Raw genomic sequence first — 24913 nt, 5'->3', positions numbered from 1 at the left:
TTAGAAATAAGGGAGTTCTTTTGATTTTGATGGGTTTGAACATCTTTTCCATATGGATTCAATTCACATTTTAATCGGAATGTGGAAGTCATTATTCTGACATCTGAAACTGAGGTAGCAATAAAAAAAATTATCACAAACAAGACAGCAGACACAAATTATTTTGTGTTTATTACTGGGTGGCCCTTTTGAAACTTTCCCAAAGTTAATTGGTTCCAGATATTTGAGAATTGAAATTGTATTATGACAAATTTATTTCTGGTCATATTTAACTTGAGTCTCCTCAGTAAGGCTGGCTTAAACAAACAGAGAAGTTGTCAACCCACTCATGTCTGCCTCCAGTTTTTGTTGTAGTAGCTTTAATCCTAGTGATTTGGTTTAACAAAGACCGCTGAGAAAACAAACACTGGTAGTGACTGCACTGCTCTTGTAAATTATTTATCGTATCTCTAAGGTTTTACTGTGGCCTAAGTGCTGCTGTGTTAGCTTAAATTGTTCACAGAGATGTCATGTCGCATTAAATGCCTGCGTAGAGTTTATATACGCCCGTGAGCAGCAATTCCTGCTGCACGAGACGGGAATGCGCACGTGCGAGGCTGTGGACGTGCGGCCCCGTCCCCGCTGTCGCGGCGAGCACGGGACCAGAGCAGGCTAAACCAGAAAAACCCGGAGTGCCATCCTCTGTGTTTTGCGGTTGTAGGCGTCCGGCGAGATCTTGGTACGGGTTAGCGATGGGGTTGTTTATGTTGCTCGCCTTAGGTTACGAGCCGGGGGGCTTTGCGTAAGGGAGGCCGGTGAGTCCAGGGAAGGGTGTGCAGCACCTCAAGTTGTTCTTCTTACGACTCGGTACAGTGTATTTTCTGTAGAAGGTGTAGCAGATTCTGAAATGTTTGCAAACGAGATAGGTGTGGCTAAATAGCATTTGAAATGTATGTTACATGCATTGTCATATATATGTCATATATATCTTCCTATGTTCTTGTATAGTCTACTGCAATTGCTATATCCATTCAGTATTTATTCAATATATTCATTGACTATTCATATGCCGCTATTGTATAGCAATAGCTTTATTTTTCCCTTTTAAAACTAAACTTAGGCATGACAAATGTTATAAAACCAAAGTTACCTTAGTACTTACCTTACCTATCTATCAATAGGTAGGTATTGACACGTACAACAAACCTTTTTTTGTTCCTGTAAGAAACAGCCTTTTTTCAAATTTCCTGAACTTTTCTTATGCATGGCAAGTTTTACTCTTTAAAGATTTTAAAGACATTTAGAGTTAGAAATAGATAAAGCTGTTTCTAAAAAGTAAATTAAACAATGAAAGTCTTGCAATGGTAAAGTCAAAAGTGGAAATTTCTATGAATTAATTAAGTTTCTCTTAATGAAAGGATCTGATTTGTAGCTAGGTATGCCAAGTCTTTGGAAGACAGCCTTTTTCCGCTAAAAGATCGTGTATTATCAGCAGTGGCACACTGGTAATAAGATATACACACACACAAAAAACCCACACATTTATATATAAAACTTTAAAAACACAGCTGGTAAAAGGGAAGAGAAAACCTTTGTCCATCTATATGTTTTCCAGGATTAGCAGTAAGTAAAACTGTTAAAGGAAATGTTAGATTTGTGTAGGCATGGCTTTAATTAATACACATCTATGTTCTGTAAGTGCCGTGTTTGTAAAATTTATGAAAGAGCACTAAAGTGCATTAGGGTAATTTATGGACCAAATAAATGTCAGTTGCTAAGGTAAACTAGTGTAGGAACCAGTGTAACTAGGATAAAAAAGTGAAGAACTAGAGTGAATTGTAAACATTGTAAGAACATGATACAATTGTTTCTTTATATCCACCCAAGCAAGTATAAGTTCGTTTACAATATATTTATTAACAGTCTCAGGCTAATAAAACGACACTTACAGAGCAATTTTGGACACTTTCCAGCTCTCAGTTTTGTGTAGCGACAAGTTAGGCCAGTCTTTTTTTTTTTTCAAATTTAATAAGGGGGGAAAAAAAAAAGAGGATCTGTATTCCTGGCCCCTTTATAAGGCATTTCAGAGCGGTGTTTTGCATTGTGCTCAATTAGTGCAGACGAAGCAATCGAAGCGCTGGTTTCAGAAATGCACCTAATTACTGTAAAACACTGAGAGATCCATTCATTCTGTGTTTCTGGCTCCGTGGGTGCCAGCCACAGAGGCTCCAGCAACTTCTGAAGCCTGATCCCGATTCGCGGCTCCGCGTTTCTGTGGCACTTGCCTCTTGGAAGCTGTAGTGGGGTCTGGCTGTTTACGGTCGCGCGTTGCTGTGCCTCCCCTCTGTAGCGTATTGTGGAAGCGAAAGCTTGGCGCACGGGAAGAAGTTGAGAAAGACCCTCTGTGGTAGGAGTCAGAATAATTAAAAATAAAACATAAAACGCCACCTCCTTTTTCGTAGCAGGGGAGGAAGGGCTGAAGGGTCTTTTGCAGTTATCAGGGCTCTGGATCAATTTTTGGAATAGGATTTACTCGCAGCTGTAATAGCTATGTAGTAGCCGTTATAATTTAATGTCCCAGCTTGATGACAAACCTTTCCCATTAGCCTTCTTTTGAGACTTCTGGTTGATAACTTACTTCTTAAACAGCTACTGGGCCTTCAAACCAAAACTTAACACAGATGAGCATCTGCTGTGTCCTGTCATAAGACTCGTATTTGAAAAAAGGAAACAACACCTCAGTAGTTGAAGCTGTTTTATCTGGAGGCTGTTGTAAAATGGTAATTCATCCTTCCTTCTTTCTACTGAGTGAAGGAGCTGACTGCTATCAGAAGGTGTTCCCGTGTAGATCCTTGTGTTAGTGTAAAGCCTGTAACGCAGCTACGTTTGGGGAGCATTTTACTACTGGCAATTCACGCTAACAATTTTTCTGATGTTTTGATTATGCAACTGCTTTAAATGCCAACAAAGCCCATCGGTTTTAACAGCTTCAGAACCAGTTTTTTTTTCCCTGTACATTATGGTAATGAGGAGGTGAGACTTTTAACGTCTGATAGATGAGAGGGAAAACCTTGTAGTGAAAACCTGGCCTGATACATGTTAGCTTAACCTGTTGTGAGCTACTCTTGATGTTTGCAAAACAGAAGCATCATTTCTTGAGCCATGTTTTGAAAGGTTTCTAAAGTGTGAGCCCAGACAAAGCATTAAACAATCTGGTTTATGAGCCCAACTGATGTTTTTGCACTTATCAGGACTAATTTTCTTATTTGATGGGAAACAGAGCATGTGTTATAGAATCATAGAATCTTTGGGTTGGAAGGGACCTTTAAAGGCCATCTAGTCCAACCCCCTGCAATGAGCAGGGACATCTTCAACTAGACCACGTTGCTTAGAACCCTGTCCAACCTGACCTGGAATAGTTCCAGGCATGGGGCATCTACCACCTCTCTGGGCAACCTGAACTCAATTTAAGCTCAGTTGATTGTCTGCCACGGTCTCTTAATTTGTTTTTAGTATTGCTGCATTCCTTATACAGTTCCTTCTTCTGTGAGTGTGATTTATGTACTTTTTCCCCAAGAAGTATGAGCTGTTACTTGGCTGTGCTAACGTACAGGATGTTCAAATGAACATGCTTATCCATGCAAGCCAGTGCAGTTTATAGAACAGACCTACTCCATGTATTTGGTACCTTTAAACCTTGCCAGGAATAATTGTACATTTTGTTCCTCGTCAAAAATCCTCTTTCTTGTTATTTTGTCTTGATTAAAGTGTTTTTTGTGAATCTTAAAATCTCTGTGTGTGTGTGTGTGTATATATATAAAAAAATTTTTTTTAGCTTCCTTACATGTTTAACATAAAGAGAATGGGTAAATGTAGAATTAATAAAGTGGTCTGGTGAAGGGATTCTGTAGTTTTTCTGTCCCTGAGGTAGGGAGCAAGAATTTGGGCTTAAAATTAAATTGATGTTTAAGCCATCTCTTCATTGCCTTCCCTACTTTCCCAATATTGTGATACAGCTCTACTTCACTTGGAGTAGTTTAGGACTGTGCTGCAGTTTCTGGATTGGGTAAATCTAGTGGGTGATTTACTGAAGATGCCTCCTGTGTTTTCCTAGGAAATATGCAAATCCAACTGCAGGCTTAAAAATCTCTTGCTTTGTCTTTTTGTTGTGTGAATGTTGTCAGTTATGCATTGGGACATTCACATTTCCTATTTTCCTAAATAATAAATTTTATGAACTGAACAGATTACTATGACAGAATATAGACACCTAAATTTAATGTACTAACCAGACATTCATCTGCTAATTCTTGTAACAATTCAATTACTTGCGGTCTTGTGCTGCAAAAATGAAATGTGAATGCAAGGTTTTCCAAATAAATGTTTTTCAAGGTTGTGGGTTTTTTTTTACATTAGTATTTAATGGTATTGTCCTTGTGTACAGGAATTGTGTATTGCATATTGGACAGTGCAACAAATTTAGATGAATAGTGCTAGTTCGTCATGAATAAAATACTAATTTCAGAGAAGCATTTTGTTCTGGAATAATTTGGTTAGTATGATGAGTGTGAGATTTTTTTTTTAAAGTGCCATGTTCTGGGCTATCATTTCTTCTATTTAAGTATGTTGTAAAATTTCTGTTAACTGTAATGTGTAAAAAGCTTGTTTCTTAAATAGGCTTTGGATGGGTTTTTGGTGGTGTTTGGTTTTTTTTTTTTTTTTTGTAATGTGGACGCATTTTGTTTTTTGATAGATTTATTGTCTTTTATTGGAGGAATATCTTTGATATCGTCTCTGAAAATAAGATGGAAATTTTAAGATTAAATGTTACTCTAATTACCACATCTATAGTTAAATTTAGGTTCTTATTTAAAAGGTGACACTGGTGGAGACCTGTGCTTAGCACAGTTTTTCTGTATTTTAAGTAGTTTGTATTACTTTTAAGTTTTATTGTAGTTTTTTATTCTCTCTAGATTTCTAAAGACAGCTTCGGGAATATTTATTCTTAAAAATTTCATGCTTTTGTTACTAACACAATGCTTCAGACAAAGTTACATATCTTTCAGTACAATAAGAGTTGAGAATAATGCACTTCTAAATCACAATACTCAATAATAAATTTCTCCATGTCATCGTGAGATGAATTAAATTTGGAGTACAAAATACTATGTTACAGTCTTATGGTTCATTTATATGTATGGGAAGGTTATTTTTAAGAACAGGCCAAAGAGAAAGGTGGTTTTCACTCCAAAGTGAGCATCATATTTTTTTCTAAATTATATTAAAGTTTAAACTCTACTTACAGAATATTCGTACTTGATCAATCCTGTGGAGAGAAATCGTTGCACTAATGAGGTGCTTGCTTAACTTCAATCCGTACAAGTGCATAAAGGTGGTCTTTGTGCGATCACATAATGTCTTCTCCTCACGAGCCTCGCTTGTTCCCAGTAAATGATTGAAGATATCTTCTGGATTAGCAGCTGCTCAACTTCTTGTTTTAACCATCGGTGTCTGTTCAAAGCTTCCCTAAAACACGGGCTATCACTTCCTCCATGGGCTTTTCTCTGATGCTCATCAGCTGTAGTCTGCAAATACTTCACAGACCTGTTAAAATTTATCCTCATAAATCAACTAAAAAGTGGTAAATATGGTAACCATTTTAGGCATGAGAAGTAGTTGCCTAGAATTATTTATTCTGATGGTGTTCAAAAAGTATTTGGTAACTTAGTGTTATTCAGTGTTACAAAGCTGAGACATTTGCCCTTTGCTCTTTCCAAATTTGTTGGCTTATTTTTTTTTTTTTTAGCATATTGGAATTTTAGTTGGTCTGTATGTTTTCAAGGTGATGAATGGAAATAACTAATTTATGATTTTGGGAGGTAAGTAAAAAGTATTATTCCTCTTTTGGAGGAGGAATTGCCATGGTAGTACCATGAGGAGTAGAGTTTTAGGACCTCTTTGATTTCCCATCCTTTGGAAGGAGGACCACAGTGTGCTTACGTACAGCAAAATCCTCTGTATTTCCGTTGTCTTGCTCGATATTGGATAAGAAGAACAAACGCTAGAATCCAGATCTCTTGTGTGAGCTTTAGTTGTTTTACCAATACTCTAACTGTGGTTCTTCCTGCTTTGCTTATGATTTGCCTTCCAAATTTTAGAGAAAGTGAAGTAGGGGTTTTACAGAGCTGGTGTTGATTTCCACGTAGCTTTAGTTCCTGTGTTTACCATCGTCTACAGCAACCACCCAAATTTTGATGAAAGGCTGATATCCTGTGAGACAACTGGTAGGTGATAGTGGAAATCAAGTCTCACAGTTTTCATGTTAGAGTAGGCTAAACCTTTTTTCCCCTATATAAAACCATGCCCAATTATTGTTAGGATTACAAAACTAGTTGGCAATAATCACAGGGTCGTTCTACACCAGGCAAGGATTTTTCATAGTGTTGAAGACAATTCATAACAGTAATTTTGACAATTGCAATATTGTGGAGCAGGCTTGACCTGAAAGCCTCTTTAGAACTAAAGTTTTTCAGGACGTGGAAATTGTAGCTGGCTTCATCCTGAGGGGGTTTGAGCGTGAGTCTGGCCGATGCCTCGATTTTTAAGGGCATTTTACTAAATTACTAGAGGTACTTTCTCATGCTAGTGACGTTTGGTATTTGTCCTCCAGTCCTGCAGCTGGGCTGGCTGTGGAAGTTCATCCATTGGCAGGGTCGCTCCAGTTAGCTTCTCTTTGTGGAAGATGTTCAAGAGCAGGAAAGAGGAGTTTCCAGCTCCTAGCATGACAGAGACAGACATTACATGTTTTAAACTTAGTCACTATACATGAGTGAATTCTGCTGTGTTTTTGGATATTCGGAATTCTTTATCCACAAAATTAAAGGTGGTGAGTTCCTATGATTTTTATTTGAGAAGATTTGACGGACTTTACTACCTTTTGCTGTTGTGTGCTTCTGTAATGTTTTCATGACTGGGGGTGGGTGTTAGTCAGAACCGTGGTTATTAAAAAGCAGGGCTTCTGGAGTACAATTGCACTGCAGCTTCTGTCACAGGCTCGGTGTTCAGAATAGACGTGGCCCTTCTGATAGTGTCTGTAAAGAAGTGTGGCTTCCTTCTGAGATTGGTCTCATGATAAAAGCTTCCTGCCTTTCTTGAAAAGAGAAAAGAGCATGCAAGCGCGCTTTGCAGTGGGCTCCACGCTACGCGGCAGAGGAGGCTGTTCTCAAACCCCAGTTCCAAGAAAGATGCTTGGGAAGAAAAAAATCCTGCTTGTTCAGTTCATCTGAAATGGATGCGGTTGCAAACTGCTAGCAAGCACTGCTGAGCGTTATGCAGCCTGTAAGTGAAGATTTCTATTAGTTACTCTTGGGCAAAATAAGAACAGCTTTCTAAAGAACAGGAAGAGGTTGACCAGCACTTCTGCCAGCTCTCAAAATGTTGTCCTAAGCCCTGAAATTTTTAGCTCTCCTTCAAAGAAAAAGAAGTTAATTTTTTTGATAATGCAGAATACTGCATTATGTTAGTAGTTAGTTACCATTCCCCATATAATACATATCAAAATTGACTTTCTGAAATTTCTTTGAATATTTTGTATGAAGTGGTTTTAATCAGTTGTAACTGTGATCAGCATTTGACTTTTTTTTTTTTCCAATGGACAACAGCATATGATGAATAAAATCACACCAATTCATTTTTCATTAGGTCATCTCTAGAATATTATACATGTCCTTCATAAAAAAAAATCTAGATGTTTGTTGTCCAACATCAGTGAAACTTTTCTAGGCAAAGGAGGGAAGCATTTTTATAACCCGAACCAAAACTGAAATCTCATTAACCTGTGTGTTCTGTTTCTAATTAGTTCAGAAAGATTGTGTGACACACATGTTTAAATGATAAGGTTGGGAAGTGAACTGAGTGTCTCATCCAGAGTAGATGTAGTCTATAATACTTACTGTTTACAGCATGGTAATAATAAATCACTAGTTTGAAAATGCTTTTTAGATTAGGTTTGTATTAGTTTAACTCATAACTTCGTGGGTAAATTACAATACATGGAAACAAACCGAGACAATGAAATTTTTGTTCCATTTGCAAATACTGAGAGCTACTACTTAAAAGCTACCAGTGGGAAATGTAAAAGATGAGGTAATCCCCTAAAGAAAAAGGACTATGCTTGTGAAACACATTAAACATGAATCTTGTAAAGCTTGTGGGGAATGCACTGAACTGAACTCGCTCAGAGGTCATGCTAACAAGAAATTCTGGTCAATGACGGAAAGTAAAGGAACTGTACATGACTGTATTTAAATTAGTCTGGAATTCCAGAACACATGCTTGGATAATATGAAATAAAGCTGTCTAAATATGCAGCTCTTATTAATTTAGTGGTCACAGTGAAACTTAAAAATGTCTGTGTTACCCAGGGCTGCTGGAATAGCTTGCCGGTGTCATTGAGTGTGTAAATCTCTGCCATTTTCCAGGACTTAGAGTGGTGAACAGGGATCAGGGGTCTTTGGATTTTGCTCTCAGTTGTCCCAATAACTCACTGAGGAACTGCAGGTGGATCATGAAAGCTCACCTCAATATGCTTTTACTTCTGTTACAGAAGAGTTTGACTTTACTTACTTATGATAGCTTGGGATCTAATTCTACAGTAACATCCCCATGCTCATTGCCACATCACCCTTCCTTCCCATCTGTCACCTTTCTTCCATGATGATCTTGACCAGTGGCTCTTCAGACCGGCAGGGCTAGGTGCTAGAAAATCACAGCGAGGAGCCAGAGTGGATGAGCAGGCAGAGATGTAGTTAAGTATAAGAAGTTCCACAAGGCCAAGTGCAGGGTCCTGCACGTCCTGCAGCTGGGTCAGGGCAACCCCCAGTATCAGCACAGACTGGGGGATGAAGGGATGGCGAGCAGCCCTGCCGAGAAGGACTTGGGGGTCCTGGTGGATGAAAAGCTGGACATGAGCCGGCAATGTGCACTCACAGCCCCGAAGGGCAACCGTGTCCTGGGCTGCACCCAAAGCCGCGTGGCCAGCAGGGCGAGGGAGGGGATTCTGCCCCTCTGCTCTGCTCTGGGGAGACCCCCCTGCAGTGCTGCGTCCAGCTCTGGAGCCCTCAGCATAGGAGAGACACGGACCTGTTGGAGCAGAGGCCACAAAAATGCTCCGAGGGCTGGAACAGCTCTGCTGTGAGGACAGGCTGAGAGAAGTTGGGGCTGTTCATCCTGGAGAAGTGAAGGCTCCGGGGAGACCTTCTTGCAGCCTGCCAGGACCTAAAGGGGGCTTATAAGAAAGATGGGGACAGACTTTTTAGCAGGACCTGTTGTGATAGGACAAGGGGTAATGGTTTTAAACTGAAAGAAGGGAGTTTTAGACCAGATCTAAGGAAGAAATTTTTGACTATGAGGCTGGTGAACCACTGGCCCAGGTTGCCCAGAGAGGTGGTAGATGCCCCATCCCTGGAACCATTCCAGGTCAGGTTGGACAGGGCTCTGAGCAACCTGCTCTAGTTGAAGATGTCCCTGCTCCCTGCAGGGGGTTTGGGCTAGATGACCTTTAAAGGTCCCTTCTGACCCAGACCATTCCATGACTCTGTGTGGTGTTGGAGGTCAGTACAGCTGTGGGCTCCGGGCAGTGTTGCCCTGTTACCCTGACGCTTGGTGGCTGCATCAGGCCTGGCCAGGCCTGTTGTTCCTGCGCGTTGTTGTTCTAGTGGACCCTGGCCAGGCAGCCGAACCGTGCCCTATGGATCAGTTCTGAATGGGATGGAGGGAGGTGGGAAGTCTTCCTGCTGCAGGGGTGGTGAGGAATGGGTGGATGGGTGCATGTGGTCCTTCTCCCCATTTTGGAGCTGGAAACCTGAGTAGTTCACTGCTCCTGAGTGTCTGGGGGAGCACTGACTACGTGCAAGTGTGCTCGTGTATTCCTGGGCTGGCCAGAGTGGTCTTTCAGCTCTTGTCTTTTATTCTATGTGGCAGCATTACTAATAAAAACCATTTTTGACAGTTGTCATGTGCTTTCTGCAGGCTGGCTTGCAGCTGTTTTCTGTCGTTCTGCTGTGCCTTTGGAAAGCAGGAAGGTTTTAGCCGGCTTCGGTGGTTTGCTTCTCAGAGGCAGAAACCTCTGCTCGGTGCTGGTGGCGAGGCAGCCTCGCTTGGACCTCCGTTCTCTGGCAGTTCTGTCAAGGCAGAGGAGGTGGAATGGCCTATTTCTCCAGTCTCCCATGCTGGCTGCTGGCCTGGTTTGTGGTAATGCAGTTCATGAGCATTACACTGCCGGATTTTTTTTTTTTCTTCTGGCTTCCTGATATGTAGTTAACTGCAGAGTTGAGCTGTTCAGTCCTTTGTGCAGAGAAAACTAGAAAAAGGTGAAAGTCAGTTGCAGGCTGGGACCAGGAATCCCAATTAAATACCAAGCATTTTTTGTGAGGGGAGTGAGAGGAAGGAAAGGGAGAACAGGTAGAGAAAAAGTCAGGAGAAGAAAAAAAAAATCATAATCTTGGAAAAAATTACAAATACCACAACTGCAGACTACTGGGTTCAGATTAAGATAAATAAATACTAATGCTTTTATTTCATCCTCTTGGCAGCATACAGTGCTTGATTATTTTTGTGCCTGGTTCATTTGTTGAGTGGGTGTTCTGCAGCTATATGTTTTAAAGCTCTTTTAAGGAGAGGCCGAGGTTCCTGAGCTGGTCTGCAGCAAGGGGATGTTCTTGCAGTGGAGACATAGCGGAAGCTGAAGGCCAAATCCATCACCATGACGTCTGTTACTGTTTGGACGTTAGGAAGATCAGGATAGTTTAGTTAGGTAGTAGGGTAGAGGTAAATTAATTCATAAAGAATGTTCATTAGCCCTGAAAGTGCAGGTTTAGTTCAATGAGCAGATGGAATTTATTAGAGTAATAGAAATTACACTGAACTGATCAAATATTTGCATGTAAATGTGAACCTATGCTTGCATGACATATCTGAAAAGATGCTATGGAAGGAGCAAGATGTAACTGAAAAGGAGCTACCTGTGCTATTAATCTTGTTACTTTTAATACTGGTTTATTTGTGCTATATTAGTGATGGGTTTTACAAACCCCCAAACATCTAGTTAGGGAATCAACAGGCATTTATTATTTGAGAAAGGAGAACCGTTTTCAGTTAGTTCTTTTGCTGTATAAGATACATGGCCAGGTGTGTGCTTTATTTGCTTTCTACCCTCTAATCTTCAAGCTGGTCTTCCCTCCTCCCCCATAAATTAGAGCAGATTTGGCCTTTCTCTTGTGTGTTGAGAGCTTCCACGGGATAGTCCAGCAAGCTGGTAAGTGCTGGGGCTTGTGAATGTTGTGGATATGTGTCCATCCATTTCTTATATGCATCTGTATTTTCATTTGGGGCAGGCAATAACATGTGTTTATTACAATAGAATTGTATTATCTTTCTAATGAGGATGCACAAATGTTGTATAAGTAACCAGAGGAAAGGGAGATCAAATATAGTGGAATGTGAAGGTGGGTGTTTGGTGCAGTGCTTTCTCTGGATATTCACATTCTAAAGGTGAAGATGGAGAAAAAAACTAGTCAAGTTTCAGAAAACGAGTGCAAGGCTGTCGTGAACTCTGTAAAATATGCTTTATAGTGGGATTTAAATTGTTTAGTTTTAACAATGGTTAAGTTGCTTTTATAGAAGGTAGAAGTAAGAAGTTATTTGATCTGCTAACGGGTGAATGGAAGGAACTTGTCGCGCAGGTGTCAAGTATATGCTGATCTACTCATTGTACAAGTAGGGTTCAAATGGCTCAGTGATGAGGGCAGAGACATTCAAACTCCTTAAAAAAAGTAAAGGAGAGAGGCACATGGAGTTCACACTTGTAAAATGAAATGAATGAATTTTTTATGGTTTCTAGAAGATAAGAATTTAAATATATGTCTCTTTAAAAGCATCAGTTCAGCTTCAGTGTTGTATTTTAAATATATTTTAAATTAATAGAATATAGAGGATGGCGGTAAATTCTATATTGGTATTATAGTAATTTCATCAAAAGCTGTAACAATAAATAAGCTCATAAGTTAAGCTAAATTTGTCATCTGGAGTAAGGTTCAGATAGAGAGGGTTGCCTTACACTTGAAATCTTGTGGACAGAAATTAGGAAAAAAAAAATTGATTTCAGAAACTATTTGTACATTTTCTTATTCATTATTGCTTCTGGATCTCACCAAATCTCTTTTTTATAGCACTTGTGCTTGTTTTCAAAAGCTGTGTGATGCTTAGCTAATAAAGGCTGTAACAATAGTCCATTTGCAATATGTAATCAAGTTGAAAAATGTTATTGATGATTTCAGATAGACTGTCCTTTTTTTAATGTAATTTGCTTTTCGTGGAGAGACACAAATTTTGCAGGCCAGAGCTGTCCACCAGCTATTGTAGCCAAGATCAGCAAACTTAATAGGAGTGAAAAAAAGTCTCTTATGGTATTCTATCCATTTTTATTCTTGTAAAAAATTGCACCATTTTAATTTTAGTTTGTAAATTGCTGTGAATGAATTCCAAAGGTCTGTGCCTTTCAAGACATATCTTTAAGTAGATTTTTTTTTTTAAGTGGATATTTGGAATTACATGCCAATATTTGTCAGGTGGTTAAAAAGCATGCATTTTTAAATTAATTAATTTACATTAGCAATCCTCACTACTGCTTCCATTTACAGTTTTAACTGTAACTTTTGACTACTTTTGTTACTTTTGACAGTAACTATTTTGATGAAGTATTACAAGACCGTTTTATTTTTGTGAATATCTAGAAAATTCAAAACATCTGGAATCTAAAGTACTGCTACCCTTGCTGTTTTTCCTAGATTTCCATCAATAATGCAGAATTATCTTCCACTTTAGTTCTGGTTCATCAAAGTAGTTTCTCCTTTTTTTATTCTTTCTTTTTTTTTAACCCACTTGCAAGGAATTTGAACAGAAGCGACTGCTTTCTTGGAGGGGGAACAGTTGGCCATCTTTGTCTGCAGATAACGTTAGAGCTTGCATGGTGTTGCAGAGTGGTAAGATACGTTAGGCTGCCATTTCACCTCACATATAATGTAACACAATATACATTCCTTAAAATGAAGAACAATTTTAGGATTCAGTAACTATCAGCTTGGCAACACATTTATTTCACACTGAGATCACTAAAACCATCTGTTGATAATTTGCTTGCTTATGAACCTCTGACTCCCCATCTCTGAATAAAAGTAGCTAAAGTCATTGCCTAAGCCCATAATGATTCTTATTTAAGGCTTATTCACAGTGAATTGAATGCAGATAAATTGGAAATTTTTACAGCTTCATAAAAATCTGATTATAATGAAATATTTAATGCTAACAGAGGCAGCAGCAGTTAAAAATTATCTCAATTCCTAGTTGACAGTTTTTGGGAACACTGTTATTATTTCTTAAATGAACAGTTTTGCCTTTTTGATCGGTTATCCTGACACTATGATAAATATTTCTAATCAGTTGTATTTCATAGTCACAGTTACGCATCCTAATATAAAATACAAGGTTATTTTAGTATTTTCAGCATTTTAAAATTGACATAATTTATACTGTATTTTTAAATTAGGAGCAATAAATATGATTGTATGTAAAAACTTGGCATTCAGTGGACAAGTGTCCAATATTAATACATGCAGGAATTTTAGAAGATATTTTAAGGGTTGAAAAGAGCTGACATTACAACCAGGTAATTAAACTTACTCTAAAGGGCATGTAACTGTGGGTGTCTTTGCTCAAGGATACTGTAAATTGTGAACCAAAAGAGCTATGAAAACTGTTCTGTGGGGCAGAATTGCAGTTCTGACCTGATGCCTAAAAGTTTCCTAAACTTTTCCAGTAGAAATTTCTTCCTGAAATAATCAGATTATTTTATTAGGTAGCCTTTGTTGAAAGATAGATTAATTTGTGACAGAGCAGTGCTCTGTGTGTTTTTATTTTTTATTTTTGTCAATTAAATAAACAAATTTCCCATTTCAATACACTTAATACTTTAAAAAATATTTAAAGTTATGACATTTGTGTTCAATGGATTTAAACTTAATCAATATTGAAATAAGTTGCATGAGAATATTATGCAGCATGAATAGTGGCTATTATTGTACTAACAACTTCGGTAGATTTGAAATAAAAAACCAAGAATATACCATGCAAGATGTGTCCAATAAACTGGATTTTTAGTTAAAGTAGATTTGATGTTTTGTAGGGATCCTTTTACTATCAGCAAAATACTATCACATATACAGCATTTCTGAAAGTATGAGGTGCGTGAGCATATTGTTCTTTTTTCATTACTGTTGTGGGGTTCTTCATTCATGCAAACTTTTTTCCTCCTATTCTTTATGAGGCATTAAGTATGACAGAGTTTGTCTTTAACATTAAAAAAAAAAAAAGAGTTTTTTTAATAACTTAAATTTATATTTTAAGTTTCTCCACCCCCACGGTTAATTCCTCCCTATCCAACCTGTACAGATGGAATGCTAGCAGGATGCTCTGTGTTTCGGGATTTTGGTGTGGCTTGGCTTGTCACAGCTAGAAACCTCAGGAGGAAGGATGGCCTTCCCCGTGGCTGGCACGAAGTATTTCCACCACTTCTGGAGAATTTGGGGAATTGGGCTGTGCTTCTTTGGGAAGCACAGGGAATTTACAGGTCATCTGTAAATTCCATTTTTTCAGGGATTTGTCACTGAAAACGTTGTTGCAAAATACAAGAACAGGTTTATCGGGGAGATTGTGGGACCTCCATCCTTAGAGATGCTGAAAGTGTGCCTGAACAAGCCCTGGGCAACCTGCTGCAAGGGGCGCTGGGTAGGACCAGATGACCCCGGTGGTCTCTGCCAAATGATTTTGTTTACGCCTGCATTTGTGTGGTAGAAAGGAAAAAGATGGAAATTAAAGACAGTGCAGGAGTTTGTCCAAAAAAGGAGCGTTACAGATAAATTCAGATTTTAAGACTGGCCAAATTTTCCTGACCTGATCACTTTTATTGTTAGTCTGTGTGATGTCATAATTTTGTGAAGGTGTTAAAGAAATGTCTGAATGATTTAATAATGTTCTTCATCCATGTAAGACATTGGCTTATTCAAATATCAACACGTTCACTCTTAGTTTTCTTTGTAGAAAGGATATATATAAACTTGAAAGGTTTTCTGCTAATGCCCACCTCCGTCACCTTAAGCATTGCACCAGCAGCACGCTTGGGTCTGATTACTCTTTTGAAAGATGAACTTCTTTAAGCAACCTCTTGGATTTTGTGTATCTAAAAACCCAATAGCTCTTTCTCCAGCCTTGTCACTGTCTGTGCATGAATGGCTATAGGTGGTCTTGTCCCCCCCGCACTGTTTGGGTAGGAAGCTGTGGTTGTTGGGCTAATCTTCTTAGTGGTACTCGGCAGAAGAAGAATAGTGCCCATAGGAGGACATCTGTGGTGCTGGATTTGCTGTTGCTGTGATTTTTCCTTATTTCTGAATGACATCTGGCATTAACGGTGCGAATACAAGTGTATTAAGAGAGAGATCTTTTACTAGTAGATGTGAAAAGAAAGTCACACACACCAGTGGTTTTCAAAAGAAACGAAAGCAGCTTAGCTGTTTTGACAGAATGCTCAATTCGGTTGTACATCCTTAAAAATGTTGGTGAAAGAAACCAATTTTAGGAAATACAAAAGGTTGTATGAGGTTCACTTCATCTCTCAAAGAAGAAGGGTTTGAGAAGAAGAATCGCACTTAGGCATCGCCTTGCATCGTTGTGGGTGTAAGTGAAGTAATTCATTTTACAGTCCAATGTTCTGGAGCTCACACATTCATTTACAGATGGGGGGAAACATAAGGTAATTAAAAGCTCTTTTGTAAAATTCTTTTCTGCAGGCAAATATTTGGAAAAGGGTAAACCTCACTTAAGCTGTGTCTAGGAAGACTGAGGAATTAGTCTCAAGAGATGCCTTTGATATTACGTTTGTTGAGGTACAGCTACCTTAAGGTAGTGCAACATGAACCCAGCAAGTCTTGCAGTCATGTAAGCTTTGAGCGGCTTATTTTTTAAGTTACTATTTAGAAAGATAATCAGCTACTGCAAACTACTTTTATTTATAAACTTTCTAAATGTTTTTTGAAACAGCCTGCTAATTACTTTTTAACATAGATCCTTAAAAGTTAGAAATTTTTTTTTTATTAGAACCAGATATTAAAAACATGTTTTGTTATCGTTGAAATTGAAACTGGCTTCCCTACTTGCTATGGAAACAAGTCTTTAAAACAAATCTGTTCTTGTGTACACTGATGTGCCAACCCATGATTTTATGTAACCAATGAATTTTTTCATGCCTTTTTGCAACCAGCTTGTAGAAAGAAATGTGATACAGAACCTATGCTTTCTTGTATTATAGCCTGCATTAAGAGTCAGTAATCTTTAGTAAAGCCTTTGACAGCGTCTCCCACAGCATTCTCCTGGAGAAACTGGCGGCTCGTGGCTTAGACAGGTTTACTCTTCGCTGGGTGAGGAACCGGCTGGATGGCCGAGCCCAGAGAGTTGTGGTGAACGGCGTTAAATCTGGCTGGCGGCCGGTCACAAGCGGTGTTCCCCAGGGCTCGGTTCTGGGGCCGGTCTTGTTCAATATCTTCATTGATGATCTGGATGAGGGGATCGAGTGCTCCCTCAGGAAGTTTGCAGATGACACCAAGTTGGGTGGGAGTGTTGATCTGCTGGAGGGTAGGAGGGCTCTGCAGAGGGACCTGGACAGGCTGGATCGATGGGCAGAGGCCAACTGTATGAGGTTTAAAAAGGCCAAGTGCTGAGTCCTGCACTTGGGTCACAACAACCCCATGCAACGCTACAGGCTTGGGGAGGAGTGGCTGGAGAGCTGCCTGGCGGAAAGGGACCTGGGGGTGCTGGTTGACAGCCAGCTGAACATGAGCCGGCAGTGTGCCCAGGTGGCCAAGAAGGCCAACAGCGTCCTGGCCTGTATCAGCAATAGTGTGGCCATCAGGAGCAGGGAAGTGATCGTGCCCCTGTACTCGGCACTGGTGAGGCCGCAGCTTGAATCCTGTGTTCAGTTTTGGGCCCCTCACTACAAGAAGGATGTTGAGGTGCTGGAGCATGTCCAGAGAAGGGCAACGAAGCTGGTGAGGGGTCTGGAGCACAAGTCTTCTGAGGAGCGGCTGAGGGAACTGGGGTTGTTCAGTCTGGAGAAGAGGAGGCTGAGAGGAGACCTTATCGCTCTCTACAACTACATTGCAGGCTGTGGCGACGAGGGTGTTGGTCTCTTCTCCCAAGTAACTAGTGATAGGACAAGAGGAAATGGCCTCAAGTTGCGCCAGGGCAGGTTTAGATTGGATATTAGGAAAAATTTCTTCACTGAGAGAGTGGTCAGGCATTGGCACAGGCTGCCCAGGGAGGTGGTGGAGTCACCATCTCTGGAAGTGTTCAAAAACCGTGTGGATGTGGCGCTTCAGGACATGGTTTAGGGGACATGGTGGCGCTGGATTAATCGTTGAACTTGATGATCTTGAAGGTCCTTTCCAACCTAGTGATTCTGTGTTTATGTCAGAAGTATGTGCTAATTGTCCCACTGGATTAAAGAAAGGATGGGACAACTAACACAGAAAGGTATGTAACCTAACTAAAGATTAACCTAATTAAAGATTTCCCCAAAGTTGTGTTCCTTGTCATTTGCACCTGATAATGTTGTGTTTTGTAATGCCACTGTTATTAAGAGTTAAGTGAGGCTCAGGTGCTTTTAGGAAAAGAGTTGCATCATACTCTTGTTTTTTGATACTTGTTTGTTAGTTTAAGTGTATAGTATTAGACAGCAATGTAAAAAATTAATTAGTTTCATGAATTGTAAAATACCATATAGCTGTTTTTATCCTTGTTATTCCACTTTTACCTGACAACCTGTGGAAGACCATTATATGGGGCTGAGCATCTCTGACCTGAATGAAGAGTCTTGCGTAACTGCTGCAGTGTCGCGGAGGGACGGTGCACAGTTTAGGTGGTTACTTATGCTGAGACCAGAATCCTCAATAGACCTCTCACCTTGCGATAAACCTTTGCCTAACCTGTGCAGACTGTTCTAAATAACTTACTGAAGTGATTCAGTTGTAAAATGGGTGCTAAAGGTAGCTGACACTTTAAAAAGTTACAAAAGTTTAAATAAATCTTCATGAGCTGGCTTGTCTGTTTTTTAAATAACTAATTTATGTGTGTGTTGTTTGATGCAGGCCACAGAAACGTTGTTCCGAATGGCAGTAGCAAGAGGAGCTATTACACCTTTAAGACACGGAGAAGTAAGGCTAAATATATATTTTTTTTTTGGCATATGTGGTGTAATGTTTTATTAATAAAACACTTTATGAATTCCGAGGAGACATACTGTCTTCAGGTAAGCGAAGAGGGCTGGACTATATATAACTTGCATACCTACATTATAGTTCTTTTTTAAAGGAGAACAAGAATTTAAATCCTGTCCAGTGGGAGATTAAGTATTCTTCAAAAAACACTCTGTTTTTCTCTTTGCCTGGATCATAATTTAGCCTTTTAATACGAGTGACTCACAAGAATGTTTTTTTAGCCAGGTAATTTTTCACTGGATTTTCTCTATTAACAATTGTAGAATCTAGAGAAATTCACACAAGTCAATTTTTGTTACTGGGTAGCTGTGGAGAGATTACTTCATCCTTTGTCTGTTCCTTTCAATCAATGATAACTTCAGGTAGTATATGAACCTTTAATACCTTAATTATTCTAAAGAGGATAAATATATTTGAATATTAAATTGCTCATACATGCTTCTGTTGATGGTGAACATTTGTTTCCTTCTTTGTGTGGTTTTATATCAGGTAAACATTGTCCTGAACATTGCTGATTAAATGTCTCCAATATTAGGTGGTGCAATTTATGCTTAGGTTGAGTTTAATTTAAAAAAATAATACTACAGTCAGTCATGACACTGGAAATGACAGCTGATCTGGGCACTGCCACAGCTGGATGCTGCAGTGCATAGGATTTCAAACATACAAACCTCAGTGTGTTTTCATGGTAACCTGATTTTGATCAAATTCTTAGGTAACTTTGTGAAAAGTTCCTGTAGTAGACACAGCATTCGTTCTGGAATCTAGACCTAGACTTACCCGGGAATCCCAGCTGTGCTGTGAAATGTTCCTTATCCTGATGAAGCTGCCTGAACTTCTCTTTTGAAATGAAGTAATACATCTTTGCATCACTGTCTTTGGGTTGGAAGGGACCTTTGAAGGTCATCTAGTCCAACCTTCCCCAAGATATACCTGAGATTTCCTGTCCTGCCATTGTCCATAGTTCTAGCTTTTCTGAATATATGGATCCTTTGTACTTTTTCTGTATTGCTCTTCATTCTTTTCTACAGAAGAGTATAATGCAGTTTCTAGAAGTGTTGGTTATGGAATATGTGCAACCCTTGCAAAATCTCTCTGTTTAAGCATCCTTCACTGAAAAAAAATAATTTTCAACGTCTTAATGACCAGGTTACCCAGAGGGTTTGTGGAATCTCCATCTGTGTAGTTACCCAGTGAATGGTGTGAATTATGAAAAAATCAAATGATTTTTTAAAGTGTAACTAATTGTACCATGCAATGCAAAATACTGGGACGATTACAGGCATAATCATCTCTGTTGTGAACGATATTAGTAATTTCTGTATCTGATACATCTTTTGTTGAGTCAGTTCAACCCACTGATGTGGTAGAAAAAGTTTTAGTTTTTTCTTCAGATATTCCCTCTGATCTTCTATCAATTAAACCGCCTCAAGCTCTAGAGAGAACTAGATGAGAAGCAGCAAGATAAGGGTGAGAGGATGTAGCCATGGTCAGCAAGAAAGGAACCGGGTGAAAGTGCATCTATCTGATGGTGAACTTTACATTGGTGTGTTGTGTCCTGTGACACTATTTCTGAGGTAATCCTTGGGCTTCAGTGGAAATGCAGTTAATGCTAAGCTAGATAATTTATAGATAACACATGTAAGAATTGACCGGAGTTGACTTTTTGTGTAAGGAGGCAGTGGGAGAAATAAAAAGACCTTTTTTCTCTCTTACATTTTTATCAGGCTGTATGCAGGGGAGGGAAAAATGTTTGCACTCAAGGAAGATCTTTTCATTAAATTCCATTGTGGAATTATAATTTATTAAGTCTGAAAATGAGGCATGAGATTAATCAAATGAAATTAATTTTTCCAGAAGAAACATATAATTATCAAGAGTCATATTAAAATTTTTTTGAGGTCTTCCAAGAAATTGCCGAATGTTTGCACAGTGCGTAAGTAGAAAGGGAGCCAGAAAAAGTTGAATATGAACTAAAGTTGACTGTATTCTGTTTGAGAAGTGTGAACTTGGCAGTGAAAATCAAAGCAGAGCCATTTGTTTATTGGAAATTCCAAACTACAGAGGCAGCAGTCCAAATGTGCAAAAGTGCTGTTCAGCTTTCATAGCAGTACCTAAAAATGTAACCCCATTTAACATTTAAGAGGGGGTAAAACTGTTCAATATTAGGAGGCAAAAATCATACTAGTTTGTTTTAAATTCATAAATAACAAATGAGAATGTTCTGTCTGTACCACTGAACAGATTAATGTGCAAACATTTCTTCTATACAGGCAAAACAGAGTGCATGAAAAACTGTTATAATCCATATGTCAGCACCAGGTGGATTTATAATTTATAATATTGAATGTCTATGGGAAATCCCTTTTCCCCTTCCAACATTTCCTCATTCATTGGGACTCATCAAGCCTTTATGCATGTAGCATTTTAAAATTTTTCCTTTATTATCCCTGAAGAAATTGAAAAATGAGGTTGTACTCCTTCTGTTTGTACATTTACTGTTGAGAGTTTAGAAAATTGTGCTGCCAAAAAGCACTATGTACTTGGGTACATAGTGCTAAAAAGTATTTAACTGTGGGATATAGATCATAGAGGCTCCTGAGGAATCTTCTCAGCACTTCCCTTGCTCCTGATTGAAGTGTAGGAGCATCCACGGGAGGGAATCAAAGCCAGAAGCATAATTCATTATGTTGTTTTTCGTGTTAATTAGTTATTTCTGTCAGTTGCTTTGTTTTGGGGGTGGAGTGTGATGCAGAGCCTTGTGGAGTTTATTCGTTTCTGTTAGCACTTCTAGCACGTTCCCATGATCCAAGCCTTGTGTGAGCAAATGCGGTCACACCAAATCTGTGGCTGCGATTGTGTGTGGAAGCCCTGGGGTGCATTTCATTAATGTCACAAGGTTTAGAGTCAGTGCCAGGCATGGCTGAGAGCTGTGCATTCAGGGTGCCTGGACCCAACACCCCTTAGGCAGCTGCTCCAGCTGTTTCTTCTGCTTCTGGTCTTCATGCAGCAGGCTAAGGTCTGCTGCCATCTGTTCCTCATGCCATCTAGCCTCTTCCAGACAGAGCTGCAGCCCTCATGGGTGCTGGCTGATGTGGCAGCAGTGATGGAGTTGAGGAAGCAAGAGCAACCACAGCCTACCTGCTGAAGAGGGTGAGAAGAGGAATAAGAGGAGGTTAGTGCTTCAGAGTTGACTGTTCATGCTTCCCAGTTCTGCATCCCTTGGAGCTTCTGCTGTTGTGTGCTCAGCCCCCAGGGGAGAGTCAGGAGGAGGAGCAAGGGGTGGCAGCAGTGACTATGAGAAGTCACTGGATGCATGGTAGGAGGATGGGATACATTTGGCACAGACTAAGGTGAAGTTCAGTGACTATACACAGTGAGAGAAAACTTGCCTGATTTTAAGTGGAAAGGACCAATTTTATTCACATTGAGCAAGTGATATACCAGAAACAGTGCGTCACATAAGATTTGTACATTATGTGGAGCTATGGAACAAGGAGGGATCAGTTGTTAGTTGATAAGTTGATTAGGACAATTAACTTGCAGGACTGATGTTCTCAGTCTGCGTAGAGGAGAGAAACAAACAGCCCATCCAGAGAAGGAGCAGTATAAATGGAGAGGGTGGAACCCTTAATGGAAAAAAACCTATGAAATACATAGGCTGGCATGGACAACAGAGAGATAATGGTAGAGGTATGATTCCCAGAGAGCTAGAACTGATACCAGCCATGCATGAACTCTGTGGGTGTTAACTAATTTCTGATAACTTCTTTACGAATTTGTAAACTGTCTTAGTCTCTTTTCACCTGAAAAATGCTGGGACTTCTGGGTGTAAGAATTCAGGCATGTATCTTTAGAGTTCGTTAAGTCTATCAGGAAAAAAAAACCACATTGCTGCCTCAGAATGGAAAAAGAGAAGCCCTATGGATTTTGCTCTTCTGTCTGAAGTGTTAAGGCATATGGGGAACCCTCAGTACGGTGGAGCTTTCAGAATCTTCCTGTAGTGTCTTGTGATGGCAAAGACAGGAAAAAAATAATTTTGTAGGAGAGAAAGAATTGCATAGGAGAGTCAGAGCGAAAAAAGAGCTTAGGCTATATGATAGGCTTCATTTTATAATGCCTGCAACAGCTGAGGTGTTTTGAATAAAGGAACAGAGTCTGCAGAATTACAATAGAATGCCATTAATTTAGGATATTTGAGTGTCGTCGTCATGTCCCGTCCCGTCCCCCCGTTGTATAAAGCTGTTGTTCCTGAAATGCCATGGGAAACAAAGTATAAAAAGGGATTTGTGGGCTGTGTCTGTAAGTTCAGTTCACATTTCATTCTGTGTATTTTCTGTAAGGTAGATAATGTGAACTGCAAAGCTTTGTGAATTTAGCCCAGATATCTGTAAAAAGTCATTCCTGTGGATTTTATATTCATAGTACATACCAATGATACCCTTGTGATTAAATTTTTAGCTAGAAGTTAAACAAGGGGATTAGTAAGGATCTTAAAAATGCAGTTTCTTTTATATTTTTACAAGTAAACACACAACAGCAATATGCAATACTACTTCATGCAGCAGTTCTGTTGGTTCCACAGACTTTATCATCTGCTTTACTATTTGCAGTTGTGGCAGATGTAAGATGACATAGTCTAAGTGCCACCTCTGTGACTTTGATTCAAGCTTTAAAACAAGCACTGGAACAACTCTCAAGATAACATCAGTTTGTTTTGGTCTGAATAAGAAGGAGCTTAGTAACAGCAATGCAGTTATGAGGTGGCAGATGCCCCATCCATGGAACCATTCCAGGTCAGGCTGGACGGGGCTCTGAGCGACCTGCTCTAGTTGAAGATGTCCCTGCTCACTGCAGGGGAGGTTGGACTAGATGACTTTCAAATGTCCTTTCCAACCCAAACTATTCAATGATTCTATGATTCCAAAGGATCAATTCTTATATTTTTGTGATAAAAAGCTTGATTTGATAATTCTTGTTCGGCAGCGTATTTTTTCATTAGAAATCATACCATAAGCTACTTTGTTATATGAGGGGATGTATGTGTATTTTAGAATACTGCTTTAAAGTAAATGGTAAATTTTGAAATGATAAATAGTAGATCACAAAATTCAGTAGTCACATCTCTAGAACAATTTTGTCTCTTTAAACTATATGTATGCATATATGTATGCATGCATATATATATCTGTAGGTTCTTTTTAACTGTGAAGTTTTATCTTGTGTTGATTTTAAGAAAGAATTTCAATCTAAGGAAGAAGGGGACAGTGTTAAAGTGACATTACTGCTAGCTCAAGGTTCCTTGCACTCTTTCTTCTTCCCTGTTCACCATGTCACAGCAGAGTGCAGTGTAGAATCCTGGAAACTCAGCTGTGGAATTAAGTCATGTAGACAAGAACCTTTTTTATTAATAGCAATAACTGTAATTTTTTTTGCATGAGAATGATCTGTCGAATTCTACTTGCCATTGGAGCAATTGGAAAGAGATCTTAGGACACCTCAGTCATTGTATTTCGTTGTGTACTGTAAAGATGACATGGAATAGAGTACTGATTTAAATGATGATCTCTTTTCCATATAAAGGGGTTTATTCTAGAAATTACCAAATTCTACATTTGCTTTTTAAATTTTGGGTTTTGTCACAATGATGTTTCTGTTTGTATTTTTGGCCAGCTTCATTTGGAATACATGAAATGCAAGAAGACTTCATAAACAGTAACATTGTAGGTTCTGAAAAAGTACGGTGAATCACTTGAGATTAATTTTCATTTAAATAAAATTGCTTTGGGCACACTGTTTCCTATGATTTCAGCCCGGGGGCATACCAGGCCTAATCACTTACAGGCACATTAGAAAGCGAATGGCAATGGGATAGCGGACATCTGATCCCCTCACCCTCCTGCCTTCCTATCACAAAGATGTCTTTATTATCCGGGGTTCAAAAGTTCTGCTCTCACAGACTACCCCAACATCTCTGGTTTCCATGCTTTTCTCTTGAATAGTTTGTTACTGTCATGTTAGTATGTGAGGAAAGATGTTTGCTCTGATTTACATAAATCTTACAGCGGTAGAGACACTGTAGTTATGGTCCTGAAGGCTCTTGACTCTTTAAGCCTTCTGTCTTTAGCCAAGGACATGTTTAAAAACCAGTGCCGTTGGTCAAAATGAGCCTCGTTTGTTCTCACTGAAATGATAATGCTTCCTAGCGAACGGTTTTTGACATTACAAAGAAATCTGGTTTGGTAAAATGAAACTTAAATTTTTGTAAGGCCATGTCATAACATTCATGGCCTTTTTCTGCCTTCAAAGTAGGATTGTCAGTCTCTTGGGTCTTATCCTGTGGGTTTTTTTCCCTCTTGGTTAAGGGTTGCTAGTACACAGAAAAATGTGTATTTTTTTAATTTAATATGTTGCAAAACAGCGTCAATTAATTTAACCAAACCATATTTTCTGAATATGCAGTGTAAGATCCAAAGTGCCAGTAGGTTTCAATATTAACTCCTCTTATGATTACCCTATTATTTTTGAAAGGCATTTGCAAAGCTAAAAGGAAG

The 24913-nt window shown here is 39.2% G+C and overlaps 1 protein-coding gene across 1 annotated transcript in view; it reads left to right on the top strand.

The window, feature by feature from the left end:
- Window positions 1–24913, top strand: part of TMEM135 (transmembrane protein 135) — a gene marked incomplete at its 3' end in the record, with an annotated part of 196066 nt that overhangs the window by 66390 nt on the left and 104763 nt on the right. The window contains exon 5 of the mRNA XM_082001436.1: window positions 18231–18296. Within this exon, the coding sequence (XP_081857562.1) occupies window positions 18231–18296 (66 nt within the window). The remainder of the gene's footprint in view (window positions 1–18230; window positions 18297–24913) is intronic.

This window comes from Phaethon aethereus, assembly GCF_964289735.1.
Source record: "Phaethon aethereus genome assembly, chromosome: 1".
Lineage (NCBI taxonomy): Eukaryota > Metazoa > Chordata > Aves > Phaethontiformes > Phaethontidae > Phaethon > Phaethon aethereus.
Note: the sequence above shows the minus strand (reverse complement) of the source record. Positions and strands in the feature narration are given on the sequence as shown.